Raw genomic sequence first — 22,710 nt, 5'->3', positions numbered from 1 at the left:
CGCGGTCACCTGCTCAAATCCCGGGCGCCGCCTTTGTGTAGGGCGGGCGAGGAGGCCGCCGAGGCGGAGCTGATGGCTGCACTGAGGGCGGGGCGGGGTGCAGGCTGGAGCCTTCGGGGGTGGCGGGCTTTGGGGGGATTTCGCTGGGGGAAGGCGCCCCTGTTGACCCCTGACCTCCGGGCACTGCTGACGTCAGGAACTCCTCGGGCCCGAGTGACTTATGGGACCCCCAGTCTCCGGGCCCGGTTCTCTGTGGGGGTCCCTGGCCCACGAACGTGTCTGACGTCGGGGACTCCGGATTCCCGAGCACGGCTGACTGCGGGGGCCCCGGATCGTCAGACTCGGGAGGACTCAGGGACCCCTGGGTCCCCTCCGCGCGCGTGGCTGGCTGTGGCACTGGGCGCTGGGGGGGCAGTACTACTGTTGTTGTGGGGCGGGGGGCGGGGTCCCCCGGCCGTCTTTGCCTCTGTCCTTGGCCCGCCGCCCACCTCTCCCCGGAGCCAATACAACTTCATCGCTGACGTGGTGGAGAAGACCGCACCTGCGGTCGTTTATATCGAGATCCTGGGCCGGTAACGGTGGGGTAGACCAGAGGCACCGAAGTCGCGGGCTAGAGGGCGGGCGAGCCGGAGGAGTCTGTCCTCCTCACATCCGTGCTTCCCCCCATTCCAGCCACCCTTTTTCTGGCCGCGAAGTCCCTATCTCGAATGGCTCAGGATTCGTGGTGGCCGCGGACGGGCTCATTGTTACCAACGCCCACGTGGTGGCTGATCGGCGCCGAGTTCGTGTGAGGCTGCCTAGCGGCGACACATATGAAGCCACGGTCACAGCTGTGGATCCGGTGGCAGACATCGCCACGCTGAGGATTCAGACCAAGGTGGGGGTCCGGGAGAGCTGGGTCTTCTTGGGGCTGTGAATTTGCTGGCATCCCCAGTTGACAGGCCCCTTTTCCCCATTCTCTTTTAGGAACCTCTCCCCACACTGCCCCTGGGACGCTCAGCTGATGTCAGGCAAGGGGAGTTTGTTGTTGCCATGGGAAGTCCCTTTGCACTGCAGAACACGATCACGTCTGGCATTGTCAGCTCTGTTCAGCGTCCAGCCAAAGAACTAGGCCTCCCCCAAAACAATGTGGAATACATCCAGACTGATGCAGCTATTGATGTGCGTACTGATATGGGAGAAATGGCAATCTAGGTTGGGAGAAGGGGCGAGGCTGTGTGGTGCAGGCACCAAGTGTGATAGATGGTGGATGAGCCTATAAAGGGGTGGGCAAAAGTATCTATAGTTGTGAGTACACGAAACACAGTTTATTCTTGTATTATTACTTATTATTGTGTTATTGTATTACAACTGTAAAGCTACTTTTGCTCCCCCCTGTATATTGAAGTTGGGCTACAAAAATGTGGCCCCTGTTCAAGGGCTGGGAAAGGAGATAATTTGGAGAAAAGGCCTGCATCCTAGTATGCCCCTAGGCATAGAGTCCCTGGATCTCTTCCATATTTTCTCCTTGTCCTGCAGTTTGGAAATTCTGGAGGTCCCCTGGTTAATCTGGTGAGTGGGACATCCTTCTTTCCAAGAATCCCTGCCCCAGGTCAGTGTGGGAAGGGGTGGGTTTTTCCCTAATTCAATGAGGTTTGGTCAAGTTTCTGAACAGTCCCTTGTTAGCTATCATCCAGAAACCAACCAGATCTCCCCAACTCCCCAACACTCCCTGCTATTCTTGTTCAGGTACCCCCATCTCCCACTATTTGTTTGGGCTAAGGAATAGTGGGCTCTGTTCCTGCAGGATGGGGAGGTGATCGGAGTGAATACCATGAAGGTCACAGCTGGAATCTCCTTTGCCATCCCTTCTGATCGCCTTCGAGAGTTTCTGCGTCGTGGGGAAAAGAAGAGTGAGCCTGACTTAGTGTGTGAGGGGGTGGTCCTTTAAGTGGTGGGTGGGGCATTATTCATTGGGCCTTGTTGGAGAAGGGTCTATTGGGATTAGAAGGGAAGGAAGGATGTAGCTAGGTGAGGCTCATTTGTCTTTTTATCTCAGATTCCTGGTTTGGAACCAGTGGGTCCCAGCGCCGCTACATTGGGGTGATGATGTTGACCCTGACTCCCAGGTATGAGCTTTAGGGGTAGTGCGATATGTAGGACCACCTACATTGGTGGGCAAATGGCATTTCTGTTGAGCTTTGTTCTCAATTCTGTCTTTATAGTGAATTACCTCACACCTGGAGATATCAGAAGAGCTGTCCTCTTGACTTTTTCACCCCACTCCATTTTGCACAACTGCCATCAGATTGACTTCATCCCATTACTGCTTTGATTTACAATCTGTTAATTTAGTGTTTAGGGGCCATCTTCCATACCTGGCTTCCTATGTGAATATATTCTGTTCCAGTCAACCTGATTTCCTACTCCAGGTCTTTATTTATGTTGTTCTTGTTTTATATACTTAAATATCAGGCCCATCTATCCCTCTAGGCTCAGCTTAAATTCTCCCTTAAAGCTTCTCTTAGGATTCCAGAATGAGATTAGTGCTATTGACTTAACATTATGTGTTACATGGAATTAGGTATCTTTTCTATACATGTCCCATTTCCTAGCTACTAGAAGGCCTTGGTATCTGCAGTACGTAGTGCATTCCCTGTCCATACAGTCGCCAGTGTATTGAGTAATTTAAGGTGAACCTCAAATGGGGAGAGAGTACCTCGGAGTGCTTAACAGCATGGTTTGTGTCCTTTTAGCATCCTTGCTGAACTACAGCTTCGAGAACCAAGCTTTCCTGATGTTCAGCATGGTGTGCTCATCCATAAAGTCATCCTGGACTCCCCTGCACACCGGTGAGAGAGACTGCACTGTGCGGTGGGGATGGGTGAGGTGTGCATGTGCCCTTGAACTGGGCTATCTACTCCCTTCTTTCTCTCTGCCCATCTTTTGCCTTAGGGCTGGTCTGCGGCCAGGTGATGTGATCTTGGCCATTGGGGAGCAGGTGGTACAAAATGCTGAAGATATTTACGAAGCTGTTCGAACCCAATCCCAGCTGGCAGTGCAGATCCGGCGGGGACCAGAAAAACTGACTTTATATGTGACCCCTGAAATCACAGAATGAACGGATCAACAAGAGAATGAGGCTCCTGCTCTGGTTTCCACCTTGCTTTCCTGGCCTAGGCTCTGAGGGCACCTGGGCAGAGGATTAAATGAACCCAGTGGGGGGCAGGTCCCTCCAACCACCAGCACCAATCCCTGGGCTCTGAGGAATCACAAAAACATTTTTTATATAAAATAAAATTATACCTAGCAACATGTTATAGTCAAAAATGAAGGAGGGGGCACTGATCTTTTCCCCCATAAAAAGGCTAGAGGTAAAGCTGTATTTCCCCTGAACTGAGAGGATATACTGGAGCTGACCATCCTGACCTCGCTATTTAAGAAAACGAGCTGCTGCTGTCTGTTGTTCTGGCCAGTTAATCAGGTGCATCTCTTTGTCTCAAGCGCAGCTCACTGCTGGGCCTGAGAGCCAGGATTCCCCATGCTTGGCCACAGATCCGTACTGCTGGCCTTAGAGGAGGTTGATAACTTATGCTTGGCAATTCCACATCCTTAGTACACACTGGATGATTGCAGTGGGCCTGCTGACATCAGGGGTTCCTTGGTAAGCTCCTGAGGTAATAGCAGCCTCAGACCCCTGCCATTAGGGGCCAGTGGTGGTTTGAAGAGGTGGGTATTGGCACCTTAGATGATTTGGTTGCTGGTCTGGCCAGGATAGCGCTCGAACCTCTTATTGGCCTCTTCACTGAAGGCATCACCTATAAAGTAAATGGGTGGTTTGGACAGGAAAACAGACCCTTTGTGGGGAAGGGTGGGGGGAAATGAAGAGGCTGGGAGATCCAGAGGTGGGTGGGAAGACAGAAACAACTTAGGGAGAAGAGAATGAAGGGCTTTCCCTCCCATCCCCAGTCTTCCTGGGCTGCTTTTCCCACCAAATACCAATGTGGCAGTTGTGCACCCAGATGCGATGTCCATCATATTTGCAGTTACATTTCATTGCGTTGTTGGTGAAGTCACTCTCTGCTACTTCATAATTGGGGTTGATGACCACCTATGAGTGGGAGAAAGGCAACATAATTCAAAGGTGTCTTGAATAAACACTGCTCCCCCTCACCAGCTGGAAATCTCAGACCCCAGGCACCTGTAGAATGTAGTTTCCTGGCTTCACATCTGTGATGTCGATCCACTGACAGTCAATGTCATGTCGGTAGAGATCCCAGCAACCCACAGTGATGCCCTGCTCTCCAAAGTTGGCACACTCATACCTCTTGGAGACATCTGAAGGGATTGACATGGCATATGTCAGTGTGAGGCAAGCTTATGGGATGGAGATATTGTAGCTCATTCTAGGCACCAACTCACCCTCCTGACACTCGGTGTCTTCGAGACAGAAACTGGCTTTGTGGCCTTCGGCCACCTTGGTGCCATTGGGGGTCAGGATATCGTAGTGAGTGAAGATGTCCATACTGTGGTAATGCCTGTGGGGACGAGAGACAAGGGGAACTTGTTTCCTTCCCTGCCCCAGCAGGTTCACTCTATCCCCAGTGGCTTTGCCCTTCTACTTGACCCTCTCACCCATGACACTCGTGCCACACCCAGGAGTGGCGCCCAGCCTTGGGTCTGAAGTCAGCTCTTCCCAGGTTGTGAATCTGGGAGGAGAATCGGAGTAGACGGCGGTGGCCATAAGGCCAGTTGGCTGAGCGGGCCGAGCGGGACAGACAGTTCTCTTCGGCAGCACAGTACAGCATGTGCAGGGGCCGGTCCTCGATGTAGGCGGTCTCCTGCACCAGTGCTGAGTGCAGCAGCAGATCTGATGCAGCTGCGCCCAGGAAGGAAGGGGAGTGTTAGAAGTCACTGTTGAAGGGCGAGGACAGATGGGGGTGCTTCCTCCCCCCACCTCTGTATGTGTGAGGCTGGTTTTCCACAGGGAAGGAGTATCCCTCCAGATTAAAGCCCTCTTTCTTCAAAAGGGGTGGCCCAGAATCTCCCTTCCCTGGCTGGCTCTCCACTCACTCTCTGAACAGATGACTCCAGCAGTGAAACGGGTTCCTGTCCTCTTGCAGGTGATGTGGGTGCCATGATGAGCACATTGGTCCAGGGACAGCTCAGTCCCAGAGCAGCGCACTCCACTCATCACCACCTCTGTTACATTCCCTGAGTCCCAGTACCAGGTCTCCTGGGGACATATGTAGTTGTTTTTGTGAGGCCCCACCATCCAGCCTCCTGGGCCAAAGGACTCATTTCCACGTCCTCTGCCCCAAACACGGGCTTTAGTGGCAATAGTCTTGGTTCCTCTCCTTCCTACTCACCTGCAGGCCATGGTTGGCATAGCCCAGTCCGAGTTGCCTACAGACCACCATGGCCTCCAGTGTTCCCCAGTCATCCCCACAGATGAGACCCCAGCGAAGGGGCCCAGGCCCCCCTATTTGCACCTCAACTCGCCCTTCATGTCGGCTGCGGCCCCCACTGAGTCGGATCTGTAGTGACAGAATAGAAGAGCTGGGGAAGCTTTTGGGGTGGGTAGTGGGAGTCTGTAGCGGGCATGTGGCTGAAGGGTGATTCAGAGGCACGTAAAGGGTGAACAGCGATGGTGTCAGGTGGGAGCTGCAGTATTGCAGGGGCCTAGGGCAGTGGTCACACTTCAGAGCATGACAACAACTGGATAGGATATGAGCACCTGAACCAAGGGGGAAAGTATGACTGACCCTGGTCTCTACCCCAGTGTAGGGCAGGTTGCATCGGACTCCAGCATCCTGGCCATGGGAACAGTCCTCAGCTGTGATGTTCTTGTGAGGGCACTTCCAGAGGGAGGGTTCCTGTCCAGAGCATCGAACTTCACTCAAGTGGATGGCACCCATGCCTAGGGTCAAAGACCAAACATCAAGAGGTTGTAATTGGGCTTTCATTGTCCAGGGGTCTCCTTCCCAAGGATTATACTCCCCCAGGAGTGTGTACCTCTTCCTTCCCCTTCCCTCCCACCTTCATCCCCCTCACCCTGCCCCATGCGGGCACCACTGAGAGCCTCTCGAGCGCTCCCGAAGCCCAGCTCCCGACACACCACGCTGGCTGCGTGTAGGTCCCACTTGCGGTCACAGACTGTGCCCCACGTGCCAGCCTTCAGGACTTCCACCCGGCCCTCTCCAGGGCGGGCCCCACCCTTTAGACGCACTCGGGCCTATAGAGAAGAGAGACAGTCCAGTGGCAGTGAATGGGAACATCAGCACAGAGAGGGCTAAGCAGAGCTGGAGGTGAATGGTGGAAGGGACAGGGGGATGGGGGCCCAGCCACTGGAAGGTTCATCTCTGTCCTTAAAGGTCAGGGCTGTGCTTAGTCATGGGTGGCCAGGCTAGGGGCGTTCTCCACCTGGGGCGGGAAAGGTCATGGTCACTGTCTCACAAACCTCCTCCTGAAGTTTCAACTGTTGTTGCTTCTTCTGGCCATTGGATGCTGCATAGAGAGGACCTGGCACACAGCTCACCACCACAGGGGCACCTCCAGGGCACCTGGCGGTGTCATTGGCACGATAGAACTCCAAGGAACAGAGGGAGAGGTGGGCCTCCGTACCCACGCATGCCACCCCATGCAGACCAAAGGAGTGTTGCTGCCGCTGGGCCAGCAGCCTGTGGGGACAGGAGTGGGGAGTAGTAGGGTAAAACAATGCTCCTGCCTCTTTGCTCACAATCCTCCCCCTATTCCATGCCGCCACCATCCCCTAACTTTTCACGACCACTTTATCCCTCTTCTTCCCCTTTGCTCTGCAATGCTGCCCTCCAAAGGACAAAGGGAATGGCAATTTCCAGGCTGAAAGGGCCCAAGTTACCCAGACAGCAGGGTCTTTGGGGGACCTTCTGCAGCAGAAGAACCCTATGGAGGGCGGCTAGTCTTGACTTGCCTGACAGAGACCTTGTTCCAAATGGTTTCAGGCTGCTGAGCCTAACGGAGGCTGAGGCTGAGGCTGAGGCTGCTGTGCAAAGAGAATGGGAAGCTAGGACTTCCCAGTGGGAAGAGATGGGCAGGAGGGGCGGTCGATGTGAACAGGAAGCCTGAACAGCCAGAGTGAGCAGATCCTTCTATTGTGCTGAGACTGGACTAACTAAATGAGTCAGAATGCAAACAAGTGAGTAAGTCGGGTCGAAATGGCTCCGTAGAGGCCAGAGGGACTTTCAGGCCAGAGGTTCTATAGGCCAGAGTATGACAGGCAGTTATGGGACAAACAGACCAGATGGTGGGCACACGAAAGACTGGAGCTGGCATATGTAGGGATGGTGTATAAATGCAAGACAAACAACAGTTAGAGGGACCACATGGCCAGAGAAGGAGAGTGAACATGAACAACAATGGTAAAGACATCCCCACCCCAGACCTGAGCTGGCTGTGAGTCTTTAATGAGACAGCCTGTGCTTTTGCAATTTAAACCTATTAGAATGTTCCATAGCCACCAGAGCAGGAAAATGGGACTAAACTAGGGATGTTAAAATTTGGAATTACTGCGGAGAGATGCTTGAGAGAATGAAGGGATTTATTTATCGACACCAATGAAATAAGAGATTGCAGCTAGGCATGTGACAACAGAAGTACATTCTTCCCAGGACAGCTGGTTCGAGCCCAGAGGGGAAGAGAACCAGCTGAGGCCTGGTGTTGGTGGAGGGGGCCTGTGAGGCTGGTTTGACAGTGAATTATTGCCGTTAGGTGCCTCCTCACTTGATGTCAAAGGAAGGAACATGACGACTTGAAGACATTGATTGGCTAGGAAGACACAGAGGAGGAAACGGTTATAAACACAGCAAAGGAAGCCTGCAGACTCGACAGAATACCTTTGGAAGCTCAGGATCAGTGGATTCTGAAGCTCAAAGAGATCAGGTACTCTCCCAAAGTCCTGTTTGGCTGAAAATAAAAGTCAAAGAGGCCATCACAGGAAAAAGACACCTCTCTTCTGACCTCCCTCCTCCCCTTTCCCCACAACTAACCAAGTAAAAATGGCGATGTGCACTTTAATGAGGGGTCAGGGTAGGCTAAAGTATGGTTATGCTGGGCAAAGATGACCCAAAGCTAAAAAGCACTACAAGTACACCCTTTGAAGCCACCAGAGGAGGAGCTGGAGAAGGAGGGATACCAGGAGACCAGTGGGTGGTCTCAGAATGCACCGAAGAGAGGAGGGCACAATAGAAAGGGATGGATTCTCTGTACCTCAGCCACTGCCAAAGAAGTTATCAGGGAGACTTTGCGTGTGCAAATGGCCTTTGGAAGCCTAGTGAGATGTAATCACGGCTTGGAACTTTTCCACGCCCTCGTGTTCTCTTTGAAGAAACCCAGGAGGGAAATTAGGGAACTGGGAGCCTAATTGTGTCATTGGAGCCACAGAGGATCCCATCCTTGGTGAAGGTTCCAGAGGGAACACTGAGTCTTACATCCAGGCCAGTAGCACTTATTTTAAAAAGCGAACCAAGCCCAGCTGGTGTGGCTCAGTGGTTGAGCGTCCACTTATGAACCAGGGGGTCACGGGTTCGATTCCCAGTCAGGGCACATGCCCGGGTTGTGGGCTTGATCCCCAGTGCGCGGTGTGCAGGAGGCAGCCGATCAATGATTCTCTCTCATCATTGATATTTCCATCTCTCTCTCCCTCTCCCTTCCTCTCTGAAATCAATAAAAATATATTTTAAAAAATGAATCAAATAAAGGTAGGATGGGAACACTGATCCTTCAGACAACTTCTTAGGGAAGAGGCAAGCATTGGCATCTGAAGGACAAAAGTGCCAGAGTTTCTACTAGAAATCACTGAGGGAATAAATGAGCATGTGGAACAAGGCAGTCAGTGAATGAACCCTATAGAGATTTCAAAAAATCCCGTGACAAGCATAATTCCCCAGACACCAACGTAAGAATCAGCCTTACTTTTCGTTTCAGTGAATCATCTGGAAGGGGGTCTGTATTAGCTGCTGCTCCTCCCCCTCGTGGTCAGGGGCTCTCTTGGACCCCTTCCTGACCAAAGCCCAATCACAGGGCTCATCACCAGGCAGTCCCTCTCCTGTCCACCCAGCCTGAACTTCATTTACCTCTTGATCGGCCCCCTGCCCACTCGGGGTTTGGGTTTGACTTTACGCTTGGTGATTGGTCTGAAAAAAGGAGAAATAAGTTAGTGGAAGTAGTGGTTAGGTACATGGCCCAGGAAAGGCAGAGGGTGATTTTTTTCCTGTTTCTGGGAAGAACCCTTTATGCAGAGTGTGGGAAGGGGTGGAGTGAAGGTTGCCCAGTGTGCTACATACACTGACTGCTGTGTACCACCGAACTGTATTTCAGGATCTCATGTTGCTCTCATGGATTCAGCAACAGAGAGGAGAAATCGAATGATGTCAGTCCAGGTTGGGGAGGGGAGGAGATAAGAGGAAAGTTAAGGCAGAAGAGAGAATGGGAATGTGGGTGAATTAAGGGAGGTAAAGATTGGGGGAAGGTGAGAAAGCATGCAGGTGGCTCAGCTATTTGGGGGAAATATAAGGATGAGGAGGCTTTCCCTCAGCCGTTCATTCCTACACTATTCCTCCTTGTGCTTCCTAAGGTCAAGGCTTGCCCATTCCCATGTCTGCCTCCCTCCTTACCCCCACCCCCAGTCATATCCTTAATTAATCCATTTGGGTTTGGGGATGGACATGGATAGGCTGCCTTCCATCCATCCACCTCCTGGGCCACCGAGGCGTGCAGGAGGTCCCAGGGCTCTCGCCCCATTACCTGCCAAGGGGCTTGGGGTGTCGGGCCGAGGCTTTGGCCGCTCGCTTCCTCAACTTTCTGTGAGGATAAGACAACAGCAGAGTCAGGGTCAGGCTAGAACCAAGTGGGGAAGGCTGGTGCAGCTGGGACCAGGGGCAAGGTTTCTTTTCCAAGAATCAAAGTGTTCCTGGTGGCAGGATGTTAGAGCATCAGATATTTCCAAGGCTATACCCTTCACAGCTGCTTGACCTCATAGGCACATGACAAGGTGGGTGAGCAGCAGTGAAGGACATGGATTCAGGACTGACAGAGCCCCTATACCAGGACCCACAGACATTAGGTTAAGGTAGATGAGGGGTAAGAACTCTTGGATAGATATTAAGGCTGATCTAAACCTGAGGACGGGCTAAGGGAAAAGGTGTAAGTAGAAAGGTGTTAGGACTGTTAGGCTTGCCAGACTGACCAGGTGAGGAAAGAGAACTGGCCTGGTCACATCTAGGGAGGTGAACTGTCTTTTTATTTTTGGATGTTCTCTGGCTTCTGGCATTTCCAGGCCTGAGGCTAGTGAACCAGGATCAAGGACCGCGGTAGGGATGTCTGAGGACATTAAGTTGGTTTGACTAGGGCAGTGGTCGGCAAACTGCGGCTCGTGAGCCACATGTGGCTCTTTGGCCCCTTGAGTGTGGCTCTTCCACAAAATACTACGGCCTGGGCGAGTCTATTTTGAAGAAGTGGCGTTAGAAGAAGTTTAAGTTTAAAAAATTTGGCTCGCAAAAGAAATTTCAATCAGTGTACTGCTGATATTTGGCTCTGTTGACTAATGAGTTTGCCGACCACTGGACTAGGGAATATGAGGCCAGGCTGCTTAGGATGACAGCCCCTTTCCTGCCCATATTAAATCCCACATGCTTTAGTCATTCACAAACTCAGCTCATCTCCCAAACTTACTTCCAGGGAAATGAATTCTAAAACCTTACTTCTTTTTAATTGGCCTAAATATTGACCTATTTTATTCTTCAAAAGTTTACCTTAAGTCTAATGTCGGGAAACTAGGTCTGTTTCTCCTCTCATTCTCCCTTCGATTTCAAAGACTTTAATTCCCCACCCCCTTTTGTCCTGTCCAACTATACTGAGTGGCCAGATTATTATGATCTCTGAACGCATAATAATCTGGCCACTCAGTGTATATCCTATATAATAAAGGGCTAATATGCAAATTGTCCCCTGGACCAGGAGTTTGACCAGCAGGCAGGCCAGCCAACTGGCCATGTCCCCTCCCCCTGGCCAGGCTGGCCGGACCTCACCCATGCACAAATTCATGCACCGGGCCTCTAATATATATATATGTGTGTGTATACACACACACACACACACACACACACACACACACACACACACACACACACTGAGTGGCCAGATTATTATGCGTTAAGAGATCATAATAATCTGGCCACTCAGTGTATGTGTGAATGAAGGCAGGTCCTGTTCTTATAAGTTTATGACATTCCCTGTTATTATATTAGTTATGATTTCTTTCAGCATGTTCTGCTCTGCTGTATCTCTCTTTTTTAAAAAAATATTTTTATTGATTTCAGAGAGAAAGGGAGAAGGAGAGAGAGATAGAAACATCAATGATAAGAGAGAATCACCAATTGGCTGCCTCCTACACGCTCCCCACTGGGGGGTCAAGCCCGCAACCTGGCATGTGCCCTTAACAGGAATCAAACCCGGACCCTTCAATCTGCAGGCTGACGCTCTATCCACTGAGCCAGATCAGATAGGGCTTTGCTGTGTCTCTTGAGGAGTCATATTTGGATATAGTATACAGTGTGCAGAGGCACTAAGATTTTAACATATAGATTCTAAACAAGGCTGAAGCTGGTGGGTACTTCCTGCCCTGGCTTCTCCCTGAGGATGTACTTAGTTGGCGTTTTTGCCAAAACATCTCATATGTCCAGCACTGCTAGCCAAGGGTCTACAGTAGCTCTAGGTCTCTTTCTTGAGACATGACTAAGAGTTTAGAACCTTTCATCACATAAGTACAGTGTGAAATGTTTTCTCCAAATGTCTTTTTCTCAAACATGTCTAAAATAAAATATACTTGGCACTTCCTTTGGCCAGTAACTCAGAGAGAGCATCTTGAACTCCAGAGTAGTACTCAGAAAGATATAGTATTATCTAGAAATTTAGAAATACAGAAGTTTCCCCTTATCCACAGGGGATACATTCTAAGACCCCCAATGGATGCCTGAAACTGTGGATAGTACTGTACTCTATATATACTATTTTTCCTATACATACATACCTACAATAAAGTTTAATTTATAGTCCTAGCTGGTTTGGCTCAGTGAATAGAGCATTGGCCTGCATACTGAGAGGTCCTGGGTTCGCTTTTAGTCAAGGGCACATGCCTGGGTTGCGGGCTCGATCCCCAATAGCAGGCATGCAGGAGGCAGCTGATCAATGATTCTCTCTCATCATTGACGTTTCTATCTCTCTCTCCCTCTCCCTTCCTCTCTGAAATCAATAAAAATATATATTAAACAAGTTTAATCCTATATAATAAAGATGTAATATGCAAATGGTCATTACACCGTGAAGTGTAACGACTAACCATGTAACGACCGGATCATGGATCAGCAGGAGGGTGGGGCAGTGAGCTACAAGTGGGTGGTGGAGAGCTACAGGAGGGAGTAGGGTAGCAAGCTATGAGGAGGGGAGGAGGGGCAAGGGGAGCTACAGGAGGGTGGGGCAGCGGGTGGAGAGCTACTGGAGGGAAGCAGCAAGCTACTGGTGAGCTACTGGTGCACAGATTCGTGCACAGGGCTACTAGTTTATTAATAAGATATAGTAAAAGATTAATAATAATCCTATCTAATAAAAGAGCAATATGCAAATTAACCATCACTCCACTACACCCACAAGCCACGCCCACAAGCCAATCAGGAGTGAATATGCAAATAAACCCAACCAAGATGGCTACGGCCACAGAGAGCAGGAGGGAGGCTTGGGTTTCCCCAGCAATGGAGCAAGCCAAGCCAGCCTAGGCCTCCACTCAAGGCTACAAAGTTTCAATTATAGAAGATACATAAATTCCAATAGAAATGGCTGCTGCCATGTAGCAAGCAGAAGGCTTGGCGCCGCTCCAGGCTACAAAGTTTCAATTGTAGAAGATAAATAAACCCCAGATACCAGGGCCTCCACTTGGGTCGCCAGGGGGTGTGGCCAGCCTGCAAACCTCCACAGGCCCCTCGCCCAGGCCGCCCCATGCCCCAAGGGAACCCCCACCCTGACCCGGGACACCTTTCAGGGCAAACCAGCTGGCCCCCACCCGTGCACCAGGCCTCTATCCTATCTAATAAAAGAGTAATATGCAGATTGACCATCACTCCAACACACAAGATGGCTGCCCCCATGTGGTCAAAGATCCTGCCCCCATGTGGACACAAGATGGCCACCACAAGATGGCCAGCAGGGGAGGGCAGTTGGGAGGGACCAGGCCTGCAAGGGAGGGCAGTTGTGGGCGATCAAGCCTGCAGGGGAGGGCAGTTAGGGGTGACCAAGCCAGCAGAGGAGGGAAGTTGGGGGCAACCAGGCCTGCAGGGAAAGGCAGTTGGGAGGGACCCAGGCCTGCAGGGGAGAGTAGTTGGGGGGGACCAGGCCTGCAGGGGAGGGCAGTTAGGGGTGACGAGGCCTGCAGGGGAGGGCAGTTAGGGCCAAACAGGCTGGCAGGGGAGCAGTTAGGCATCAATCAGGCTGGCAGGGGAGTGGTTAGGGGGTGATCAGGCTGGCAGGCAGAAGCAGTTAGGGGCAATCAGGAAGGCAGGCAGGTGAGCAGTTGGGAGCCAGCAGTCCTGGATTGTGAGAGGGATGTCCGACGGGCAGTCAGACATCCCTTGAGGGGTCCCAGATTGGAGAGGGTGCAGGCTGGGCTGGGGGACACCCTCCCCCATGCACGAATTTCGTGCACCCGGCCTCTAGTAACTAATAATAAAACAGAACAGTTACAACAATATGCTGTAATAAAAGTTATGTGAATGGCTTTGGGGACATTATTAAATTTAAAAAAAAAGGTGAATTGAACACAAGCACTGTGATACTGTAACAATTGAGTGATTAACAATGGCTTTCCCAATGCTAAGTCCAGTGTTTGCTCTCCGTCCTTATGTTTTTAGAACCATCTGCAGCACTGACTCAGGTGATCACTCTCCCTTCCTTGAAGCACTTGGCTTCCAGGCCATGATACTTATCTGGTTTTCTTTCTATCCACCTCACTGTTCCCATTTCGCCTTATCTTCCTGACCTCATAATGTTTAAAGTTCTCAAGATTCAGCCGAAACCGGTTTGGCTCAGTGGATAGAGCGTCGGCCTGCGGACTGGAGGGTCCCGGGTTCGATTCCGGTCAAGGGCATGTACCTTGGTTGCGGGCACATCCCCAGTGGGAGGTGTGCAGGAGGCAGCTGATGGATGTTTCTCTCTCATCGATGTTTCTAGCTCTCTATCCCTCTCCCTTCCTCTCTGTAAAATATCAATAAAATATGTTTAAAAAAAAATAAAGTTCTCAAGATTCAGCCCTCGAACCTCTTTTTTTTTTTTTTTTTTTTTAAAACAATCACTCCCTTGGTGATGTCCAGTTTCAGGATTTAAAATACTTTCATTCAACTGAACTCTAGAGTCATATACCCAATTGCCTACCCAGCCTCACCATTTCAATGCCTTAAAGAACTTCACATGTAACAGATCCAATAAAAAGTTATATATAACCCTTTCCCCCATGCTCCACCAGATCACGATCAGCAGGAGGGTGGGGCAGTGAGCTACAAGCGGGCAGCGGAGAGCTACAGGATGGTGGCAGCGAGCTACTGGCTACAAGCAGGTGGTGGAGAGCTTGTCGAGAGTCTTCCTTATCAAGTGAGGCCAACTGCATACTTAGCTTACGCCAAACACCTTGGAATGATCCTTAATTCTACTCTTTTTCTCACATCACATCGAGTTCATCAAACCGTATTGGCTTTACCTTCAACTATAGACAGAATTTGATAATTTTTTCATCATGTTCACTGGTTCACTTTCTTTACTTGACTTTGAGGAGACCATAACCTCCTAACTAGTCTCTCTGCCTTGTTTATTCTACTGTATCCATCACAATCTATGCTTTTTTTTTTTTACAATCTATTCTTAATTAAGCAAAAAGTAATCTTTAAAAATGGAAGTCAGATGTTACACTTCTGCGCAAAACCTTATCTCACACGGAGTAAAAGTGAAAGCCTCCTAAATTCTTTCACTACCTTCTTCTACATCACACCTTTAAGTTTCTTCCTTGTTCACTCAGCTCCAGCCCCAGGGGCCTCCTGGAGCATGCCAAAAATGCTCCCCTGCCCCAATACACAACCCCAGGATTTTTTCATTTATGATCCCTGTTCCTGAAAACGCTGGTCTGGATATCTGCATAGCTTATGCTCTTACCTCCTTTAGATCTTTTTCAAATGATGCCTTTTTCAGAGAGGCCTTTATTGACCACTCTATTTAAAACTGTGTCCCACTACCACTTTCTAACCCTTTTCCTGCTTTGTTTTTGATGATCACACCTTTTGCCATTCTAACATTTTGTAATGTTACTTTTTTCCCAAATCTTCTGTAGTCCATGAGATCAGGGATTTTTGTCTGTTTTGTTCACTGTTGAATCCCAGCAATCCCTGGCACACAGTAGGCACTCAATAAATAAATACTGAATGAACAAATCTCTACACCTTTGTTCATGCTATCCTTTTCACTTGAAATGCCTGCTATTTAACTCATACTCATCTTTCAGAACCTGATTTTGAATTAGGAAAGACAAAGAACAAACACAGAGAAAGAAATATAGCCCCAGGATAGACAATAACAGTGGAGGAGCACAGCACATAGATGCTTTACAACAGTTGTGTCACTAGAGCAGATCAAGTATATTTTTGGGGAATGAAAGAACTTTCAGATGTGTCTCAGAGCCAAACAAGGAAAATCTGAGCAAGAATGGAAAAGACTGGAGGTTGAATAATGTATTGATTTTCAAAAAGGAAAAGGATTCCTCAACCTAAGGATAAATAATATTCTAGAGTAAGTTATGAAACAGAAAGTTTGTGAACATTGAGGGAACAATTATTGTAATCCTTAGAGACTAAAGGGCTTTCAGGAAAAATTAGCTCAGTCAAACCACCATGATTTTCTTTTTTTTTTTTGAACGATTACCAAATCAGAAGGCTGGAGAATGGTGAACATAATGTATCTGGATTTTAGCAAAAACTAACAAAATCTCCCACGATTTCATTATAGATAAGATGGTGAAATGTCACATCATTGTAGTGTTCAGTGTGTTCCAAATTGTTTGAAAAAACATTTCACAACTAACGATTAAAGGGTTGATGTAAACCTGGAGGGAACTTTCATAAGAAGAGTCTGGCGTTGGTTTTAAACATTTCCACAATTTTCACAGTCACTCTGATGAAGCCAGAGGCATAGCTAATCATGTTTGCCTCCCAGAGGAAGCTGGGAGGGATGACACGGACTATAATGTCAAGATTCAAGATAACCTCATGCGGTCATCATGACTTTTAAAATTTTTTTTTAAAAAAATATATTTTATTGATTTTTTACAGAGAGGAAGGGAGAGGGATAGAGAGTTAGAAACATCGATGGGAGAGAAACATCTATCAGCTACCTCCTGCACACCTCCCACTGGGGATGTGCCCACAACCAAGGTACATGCCCTTGACCGGAATCGAACCTGGGACCCTTCCGTCTGCAGGCCAATGCTCTATCCACCAAGCCAAACCGGTTAGGGCTAAAATGGTTTTAAAGTGATGTGACAAACTTATAGGGTAAACTCAACATAGATGTAGATTCAAACAGAAGCAGAGATAAGGGAAGATCTGAATTGGTTTTAGGTGGTTACAAGTTCAGTATGAGCAGTGGGTTGCTGCCTCAACAGAAAGGCAATGCAAAATCTAGGCAGGCTTTAATCAAAGTTGAGCATTTCTCCTTTTCCCTCCTCTGACCAGGCCATGTCAGACCACGTCGGAAGTAGTGTGCCCAGCGGAAGGTCACCTATAGATGTCAAGAGTTCTTTCTGCAAAACTGATCTAAGGAAAGGCTGAAGAAAACATAAGCATTTTTAGCCTGCAAGAATAGATTATAGAGAGACTAAAGATTCCCAATTTTAGTATATGTACTGCCCAAGCGAGAGCAAAGATTTCCAAATTTCTCAAAATGACCAAGTGAGATGCTCCAGGGAAGCGAGACGCTGTAAGCACTGAGTGCGATTCGATTCGTTTTTCTGGAAGCTGGCTCTCCGGCAGGTGGAGAGGCCGGCGCCTCGCCTCCGCCGCGGGACATCCTAGCAAACTTTCCTAGGAGTCCCAGGGGCTCCCGCGCTCACAGACACGTCCCGTGGCCTCGGGGCTTGGCCCCCAGGCGGGGACACGCCGCCCTGTCCGTCCCGCGGGCGACGCCGGCAGTTACAGTCCTCAGGGCTCCCGGCGCCCGCCCCGCGCCACCTCGGCAGGGCGCGCCCTCGCCCTCTCCGAACGCAGACCCGGGATCCCGGCCGCGCCGGCGCGGTGGCGGTGACCGCCCGGGACCCCGCTGCTGGGCGTGGCCTGGGCCCGGCGCGCGCCCGGGGCGGGGACTCTGCCTGCCCACCGCTGGCGTCACGGCACCGACGCGCCGCCCGCCGCCACTTGCCCCGCCCCGGCTTCGGACGGCAGACCCGCCGGGGGAGCCCTCCATGGTCCCACAGTATTTCTCACCTCTCCAGCCTCCCACCGGCCTCCCTTCCACCCCCCGCCCACCCCCGCCACTGCCCCAGAACCCCGTCTCCCAACCCCCTTTCTTTAAGGAGCACCCCTCCACCCAAGTCTGCTCCACCAGCGCCCACATCCCTTCACCTGTAGAAAGCCGTGTTGACCCTCTTTTCGCTGGGGAAGCCCAGCATCCCGCAGACCACGTGGCTGTTGTGGGCGCTCCAGCCTTTGTCACACACTTTGAACCAGCCGCTGGGAAGCCGGACTTCCACCAGCCCCTCAGTCACAGGCAGGGGCCGCCTGCCCCGCCCAACTGCTGGTTGAAGTCGCACCTCCTCCACTTGCAGGTGATGCTCTACCTGAGGATGGGACCACAAGCAAGGAAGGCACCCCAGTAGCACCTTTCACATGTCCTGCCACCTTGAAGAAACCCCGACTGAGTGTGCTTCCTGCCAACCCAATGGGGAGCAGGAGTGAGAGAGATGCCATGCCTCCCTCAGTGGTGTACTGAGGGGTGTGTGGGGGGTGGAGGGACATGCTGTGATGTGCCCCGAGAAATCAAGGAAGCTGAGGAAGGAGCACCTGCAGGAGCAAGAGGGAGCACATCATGAGGAAGTGGCATTGAAGGAGGGGGAAAGTAAGGAGTGAGATGCTAGGAGAGCACAGGTTTCCCTGGGGACCAGGGAGGAGGCTGGAGAGGTTCCTGCTGGGTTTAATGCTGGAACAAATCTGGAACTTACATCTAGGAGCTCTACCACTTGCCCTCACCCACACCAGCCCCCAGCTTCCTAACAACCCAAATTACCCCATGGGGCATATGGAATCCCCTACCTTCTAGTAGCTCCTCTAACCACATACAACACCCCACAGCCCTCCCTGTCTGGCCAACCTGGCTGGTGTGTGTGTGTGTGTGTGTACTGCAGACCTCGATGACATTGGAGTCGGAGAAGCCAGGGAGGCGCTGGTCCTTGCAGATGACCCCAGCATCCTCATCGTGGGTGCAGTCACTGTTCCCCCAGCCCCTCGAGGTGCATTCGGTCACACTCCGCTCAGTCCCACTACAGCTCAGGTTGTCCAGCCAGATGCGGCCTGTGGATGGAGAGATAGGGGACAGAGAAGTGTGGGGAGGCAGGATAGGGGGAGCGAACATGGAGGCCTCACACTTGGCTATAATGATCCCATTTTTCTGGTAAGATAATGGGTGGGGAAGGGACAGGGGACCCTGGAGGGAATAAAAAAAGAGGCATAGGATCGATGGAGAGCTGGTGGTGGTCTTGGGATACTCAGGAATTTGGTACAGTGAATAAAAAACCAAGAGACAACCTTGAAATTCTGCTTAGTTCTTACCCACTTAACGACAGCTACAGTTAACCAAATACCTATTGTGTTAGGCCAGTGGTCGGCAAACTGAGGCTCGCGAGCCTCGATTTGCTGCACTGTTGACTAATGAGTTTGCCGACCACTGTGTTAGGCACGCTGCCATGGTGTGTACATACATGATCATTCTTAGAACAGAGCTGCCAGAAGTATTATCACCACTTTATATTAAAAATCAATGGGGGTTCAGAAAAGTTATATAACTTGCCCGAGACCACATAAGCCAATGGAGGCTAAGGAGTTCGAGCCATTTGCAAGACTTGGACATCTAAGATCTTTCACCTGAGCCTCCCACGTGCCCACCCTGGCTGTGCTTCCACATTGCCCCCTGTTCTGTTCTCTGCCTGGACCTTACTGAAATGGGTGTCACTGCCTTCCTCTCAGAATTGGGCGGACCCTCAAAGGTTGTCTGTCCCAGCCATTGTGCAGGGATCCTTGATGCATATTCTGACAGGACTTCCCAGCTTCTGCTGGGACACCTACCTCCTGCCCGACCAGGCTGCCGGAGCCATTACACAGTTTTCATGACTCTTTATGACTTTCCCCTACCAGGTCAGATTCAGTCCTTTGATGCCATCCGAAAAAATCCCTCATGACAGCCACATGACTGTCCTCATGTTTGAAGACATCTGTCATGTAGTTGCTATCCAAATTTTTTCTTCAGATCAAAAATCCCTGGTTTCTTCAGCTACTATTCCTTGAAAGTTGGCTTCAAATCTTTCACATCTGGGCAGCTATCCTCTCAAAATATTTCTATTTTCTAACATCTCTCTTAAAATGTGGCACTTACAAGTGACACTTTATTCCAGGAGTGGCCTAGCTGGTGGGAACTGGGGTATCAGCTGCAGACTGCACCAGCCTCTATCACTCCAACGGTGGGCTCATACAGTGCAAGCACCCCCAGGCCTCAGTTGGAATTGCTCCTAAACATTCTTACTTGCCCTAGTCAGTTCCAGCTTGGTTTCAGCTCTGGCCTATACGGTGACTTTGTCAGCTGCAGTATCTATGATCCTGACTGGCTTTGGGGCATCCAGACATCATTTACCTGCTCTCAGCTTCCCATGAAGCAACCGTACTTGAATCGTACAGGGCTCATTTGATCAGGGCTGTGCTTGTACATGGCTTTGGAGAATCATATTTGAAAGGAACTTAGGTATCATCTAGTCTTGTTGCACATGGGACACCAGAGGCTCAGAGAAGGCACCGACCAGCCTAAGATCACACAGCTCTGAGAGGTGACTATGTTGGCTGGTTTGTCACCTATGGCTTAACCTGACTTTTCTAATTGTCCTGTGGTCCTGTGGCTGTGCCATCCTGATGTTCTCTCTCCCTGCTCTTAGGCCACACTTGGGCAACACCTAGGCTCTACCTGGAGCTCACCTGTTCCAGGGCCATATTTGGCGCTGTGGGTCCAGCCTGTGGCCTCGGTGAAGCCCAGCTCCCGGCAGAGGACATTGGCTGCCTGTAGCGTGAAGTCATCATCACAGATGGTGCCCCATTCGCCAGCTCGCTGTATCTCCACACGGCCTTCGAAGGGCTTCCTGGGGAAGCCAGCCAGCCGGAACCGCAGCCCCTGGCTTCCAGCCCTCTTCTCAGGGGCCGTGGATGGGGACGGAGATCCCAGGCACGAGCGGCACAGCAGGCACAGCAGCAGTCCCCACGGGCTCCACCGCCAGACACTGACAGGCCACATGGCAGAGAAGGAAGGCCTGGGTGCCAGAGAGAGAGAGAGAGAGAGAGAGAGAGAGAGAGAGAGAGAGAGAGAGAGAGAGATTGAGGCAGGTCCAGGTCTGAGAGAGAGGTCAAGAGAGGAAAAGAGACACTTAGCAAGACCAGAGACAGAAACACAGGGGGAGAGAATGACAGGAACTAAGATAGTGAGGGAGAAACACACACTGAATAGGGGCTGAAACACAGAGTCAAAGACTGAGAGACTCAGATGGGGAGAGGGAGAGAGAAGAGGGGGATGGAAACAGAAGGGGCGGGGGGGGGGGAGAGAGGGAGAGAGACTGGCTCTCTTTTTGTAAAGAGCAGAACTCTCACTATTAGTTGTTAATGTGTCACATCAACCTCCCCTAGTTTTATAATTATCACCTTCATTAGCCACTCACAATACAAGAGACCCAGAGATCAAAAGACAGTGATTAGAGACCAAGAGTCTGTCGAAATAAAGAGATAGAGACCGAGCAAGAGACACAAAGAGGAAGACCCAGACAGACAGGATGTGAGAGGAAGGGAAATTGTGGGAATGAAAGGGGGCCAACAGAGAGAGAGACAGGAGAGAGAGAGAGTGATGGGAGACAGCCAGGCACACAGAATTGGGGAGTGGCTGGAGAGGCAAGCAGCAGGTGAGGAGAGGGACTGACAGGAGCCAAGAAGCAGAGGCTGGAGGGACCCAGATGACCTATTCAGCCAGTCAGACAGAGGACAGACAGCTACTGAGAGAGAAGCAGGCAAGGGGGCGTAGGAGATCCTCGGACCTAGGGTCCCATGAATTGAGGCCAAGCCCAGGTTCCCATCTGGGCAGATTCTGAGGCAGAGCGGGCAGAAGATGGAGTCCACGGAGACGCCACTGCACGCCCTACCCAGCACACAGGTTCTCAAGTGCCCTGCAGGGTCAAGGGGCCCAGGAGGGCCAGGCCTCAAGCTGGGGGGGGGGGGGGTTGTCCAAGTCTCCTGCCAACATCGCCACCCCCACCACTGTCACCGGGCAACCGGAGGCTGGGGCACCATTCATCTTCTCAGCCAAGGCCTTCCCTCTGTCTGGGGCTGAGAACAGCTCCTGTACTGCGCCGGGGTGTGTGTGCGGTGAGGGGGCTGGGGGCGCCCAACATGCTTCCCCAGACTCAGACAAACAACAGGACAGCTTTTTTTCTGGGGACATTTAGGCTTGGGGGCCCAGGGGCAGGGCCTCAGGGTGTCCCCAGCCTTAGGACCCTCCCAGCTGCCCTATTTGGAAAACCCTGCCCCCTCCCTCTCTCCCCCGCCCCCGAATATCTGCCTCCTCTCTCCAATCTTCTTGTCTCACTCGTCTTTGACAATAATAAAACCTCCAGCTAGTTGGCTTCCCCTCGGACTCCATCCCACATCACCCCTTTGCCCTCGACCCTCCACCATCATCTCCATCCGCAACTCCTGCCGGCAGCGTGACCCCCCTACCTTTGGCTGAGCGGGGGCCCTGGACGCTGGGAGAAGAGTCCTGGTCCTGGAGATCAGTCCTAGTACTTCCCCAGAAAAGTGCTTGGCCAGGGGAGACTGGACCCCCGCCCTCTCTCCCCCCTCTCTTTTTGTCCCTCCCACGTCCCCTTGAACCCTCCCACATTCCGCCTTCTCCCTGAATTCCTCCCAAGCCAGGTCCCTCCTCTAGGTCCTCCCCTCCCCCGTGGAGCTAGCTGGCCACTGTTGCTCCACCTCCCCCACCCCTGTCCCGCCCCTCCCGGCCGGCTCAATGAAGCTTTCTTTTCCCTCGGGCTGGAGGCCGGGCAGCTGCGGTCAGGGATCCAGACACGCAAGAGGCCACGGGGCTGTGGAGCGGCCCAGGCGGCGGCCCCTGTGGCGGCGGGAGACCGCGGCTCAGCTCCGGGCTGCAGGAAGCCTTCCAGTCCCCAGCCCTTCCTCCAGGTCCCCGGCTCCGTGGGGAGTAAACTGCCAGGCTGGGGGCGGGTCTGGTAGGGGGAACTGAGGCTAAGAGGGCCCACGGGGCCCCTCCGGGTCCCCAGGGTGCCGGTCGGCATTTTCCAGGTGATGTCACAGCCTTCACTCCTACGTCACGTTGAGCATATGACATCGAACACAGCTCCCAAGCCCAGGCGCC

At 51.4% G+C, this 22,710-nt stretch overlaps 2 protein-coding genes across 6 annotated transcripts; one reads left to right on the top strand and one right to left on the bottom strand.

Annotated features, from left to right (window-relative positions):
• Positions 1-3,304, top strand: HTRA2 (HtrA serine peptidase 2; the record flags this gene model as incomplete). 5 transcript variants are annotated; one of them, XM_080686632.1, is made up of 8 exons in its annotated part: positions 1-572; positions 673-877; positions 967-1,161; positions 1,519-1,551; positions 1,787-1,910; positions 2,039-2,108; positions 2,736-2,831; positions 2,935-3,304. In XM_080686632.1, the coding sequence occupies 8 exons, from the start codon at positions 73-75 to the stop codon at positions 3,098-3,100; spliced, it is 1,389 nt and encodes a 462-aa protein (XP_080542758.1). In that variant the 3' UTR covers positions 3,101-3,304. The 5 variants fall into 5 exon arrangements, 4 of the variants coding, with proteins under 4 accessions (XP_080542758.1, XP_080542759.1, XP_080542761.1 ...); XM_080686633.1 differs by having other exon boundaries at positions 29-572; positions 1,787-1,892; XR_013961552.1 differs by having other exon boundaries at positions 41-572; positions 1,787-1,906.
• Positions 3,241-22,200, bottom strand: LOXL3 (lysyl oxidase like 3). Its single transcript, XM_080686630.1, has 14 exons — positions 22,056-22,200; positions 20,277-20,605; positions 18,445-18,608; positions 17,664-17,878; positions 6,440-6,659; positions 6,034-6,214; positions 5,745-5,899; positions 5,349-5,516; positions 5,053-5,215; positions 4,615-4,858; positions 4,402-4,517; positions 4,181-4,317; positions 3,979-4,090; positions 3,241-3,797 (listed from the first exon to the last, which is right to left on the bottom strand). Exons 2-14 carry the CDS (start codon positions 20,587-20,589, stop codon positions 3,724-3,726), a joined length of 2,262 nt encoding a protein of 753 aa, XP_080542756.1. The 5' UTR covers positions 20,590-20,605; positions 22,056-22,200; the 3' UTR covers positions 3,241-3,723.
• Positions 22,201-22,710: the final 510 nt, after the last annotated feature.

This window comes from Plecotus auritus, assembly GCF_963455305.1.
Source record: "Plecotus auritus genome assembly, chromosome: 8".
Classification (NCBI taxonomy): Eukaryota; Metazoa; Chordata; class Mammalia; order Chiroptera; family Vespertilionidae; genus Plecotus; species Plecotus auritus.
The sequence above is the reverse complement of the archived record's forward strand: the minus strand, read 5'-3'. Positions and strand labels throughout refer to the sequence as shown.

Coding starts and splice junctions, on each gene's coding strand:
- LOXL3 (XM_080686630.1), bottom strand. CDS start 20,589: ATGTGGCCTGTCAGTGTCTGGCGGTGGAGCCCGTGGGGACTGCTGCTG. Junction 6,215..6,439: donor AGTTGAAACTTCAGGAGGAG/GTTTGTGAGACA, acceptor TCTTCTCTATAG/GCCCGAGTGCGTCTAAAGGG. Junction 4,091..4,180: donor CAGGAAACTACATTCTACAG/GTGCCTGGGGTC, acceptor TCCCACTCATAG/GTGGTCATCAACCCCAATTA.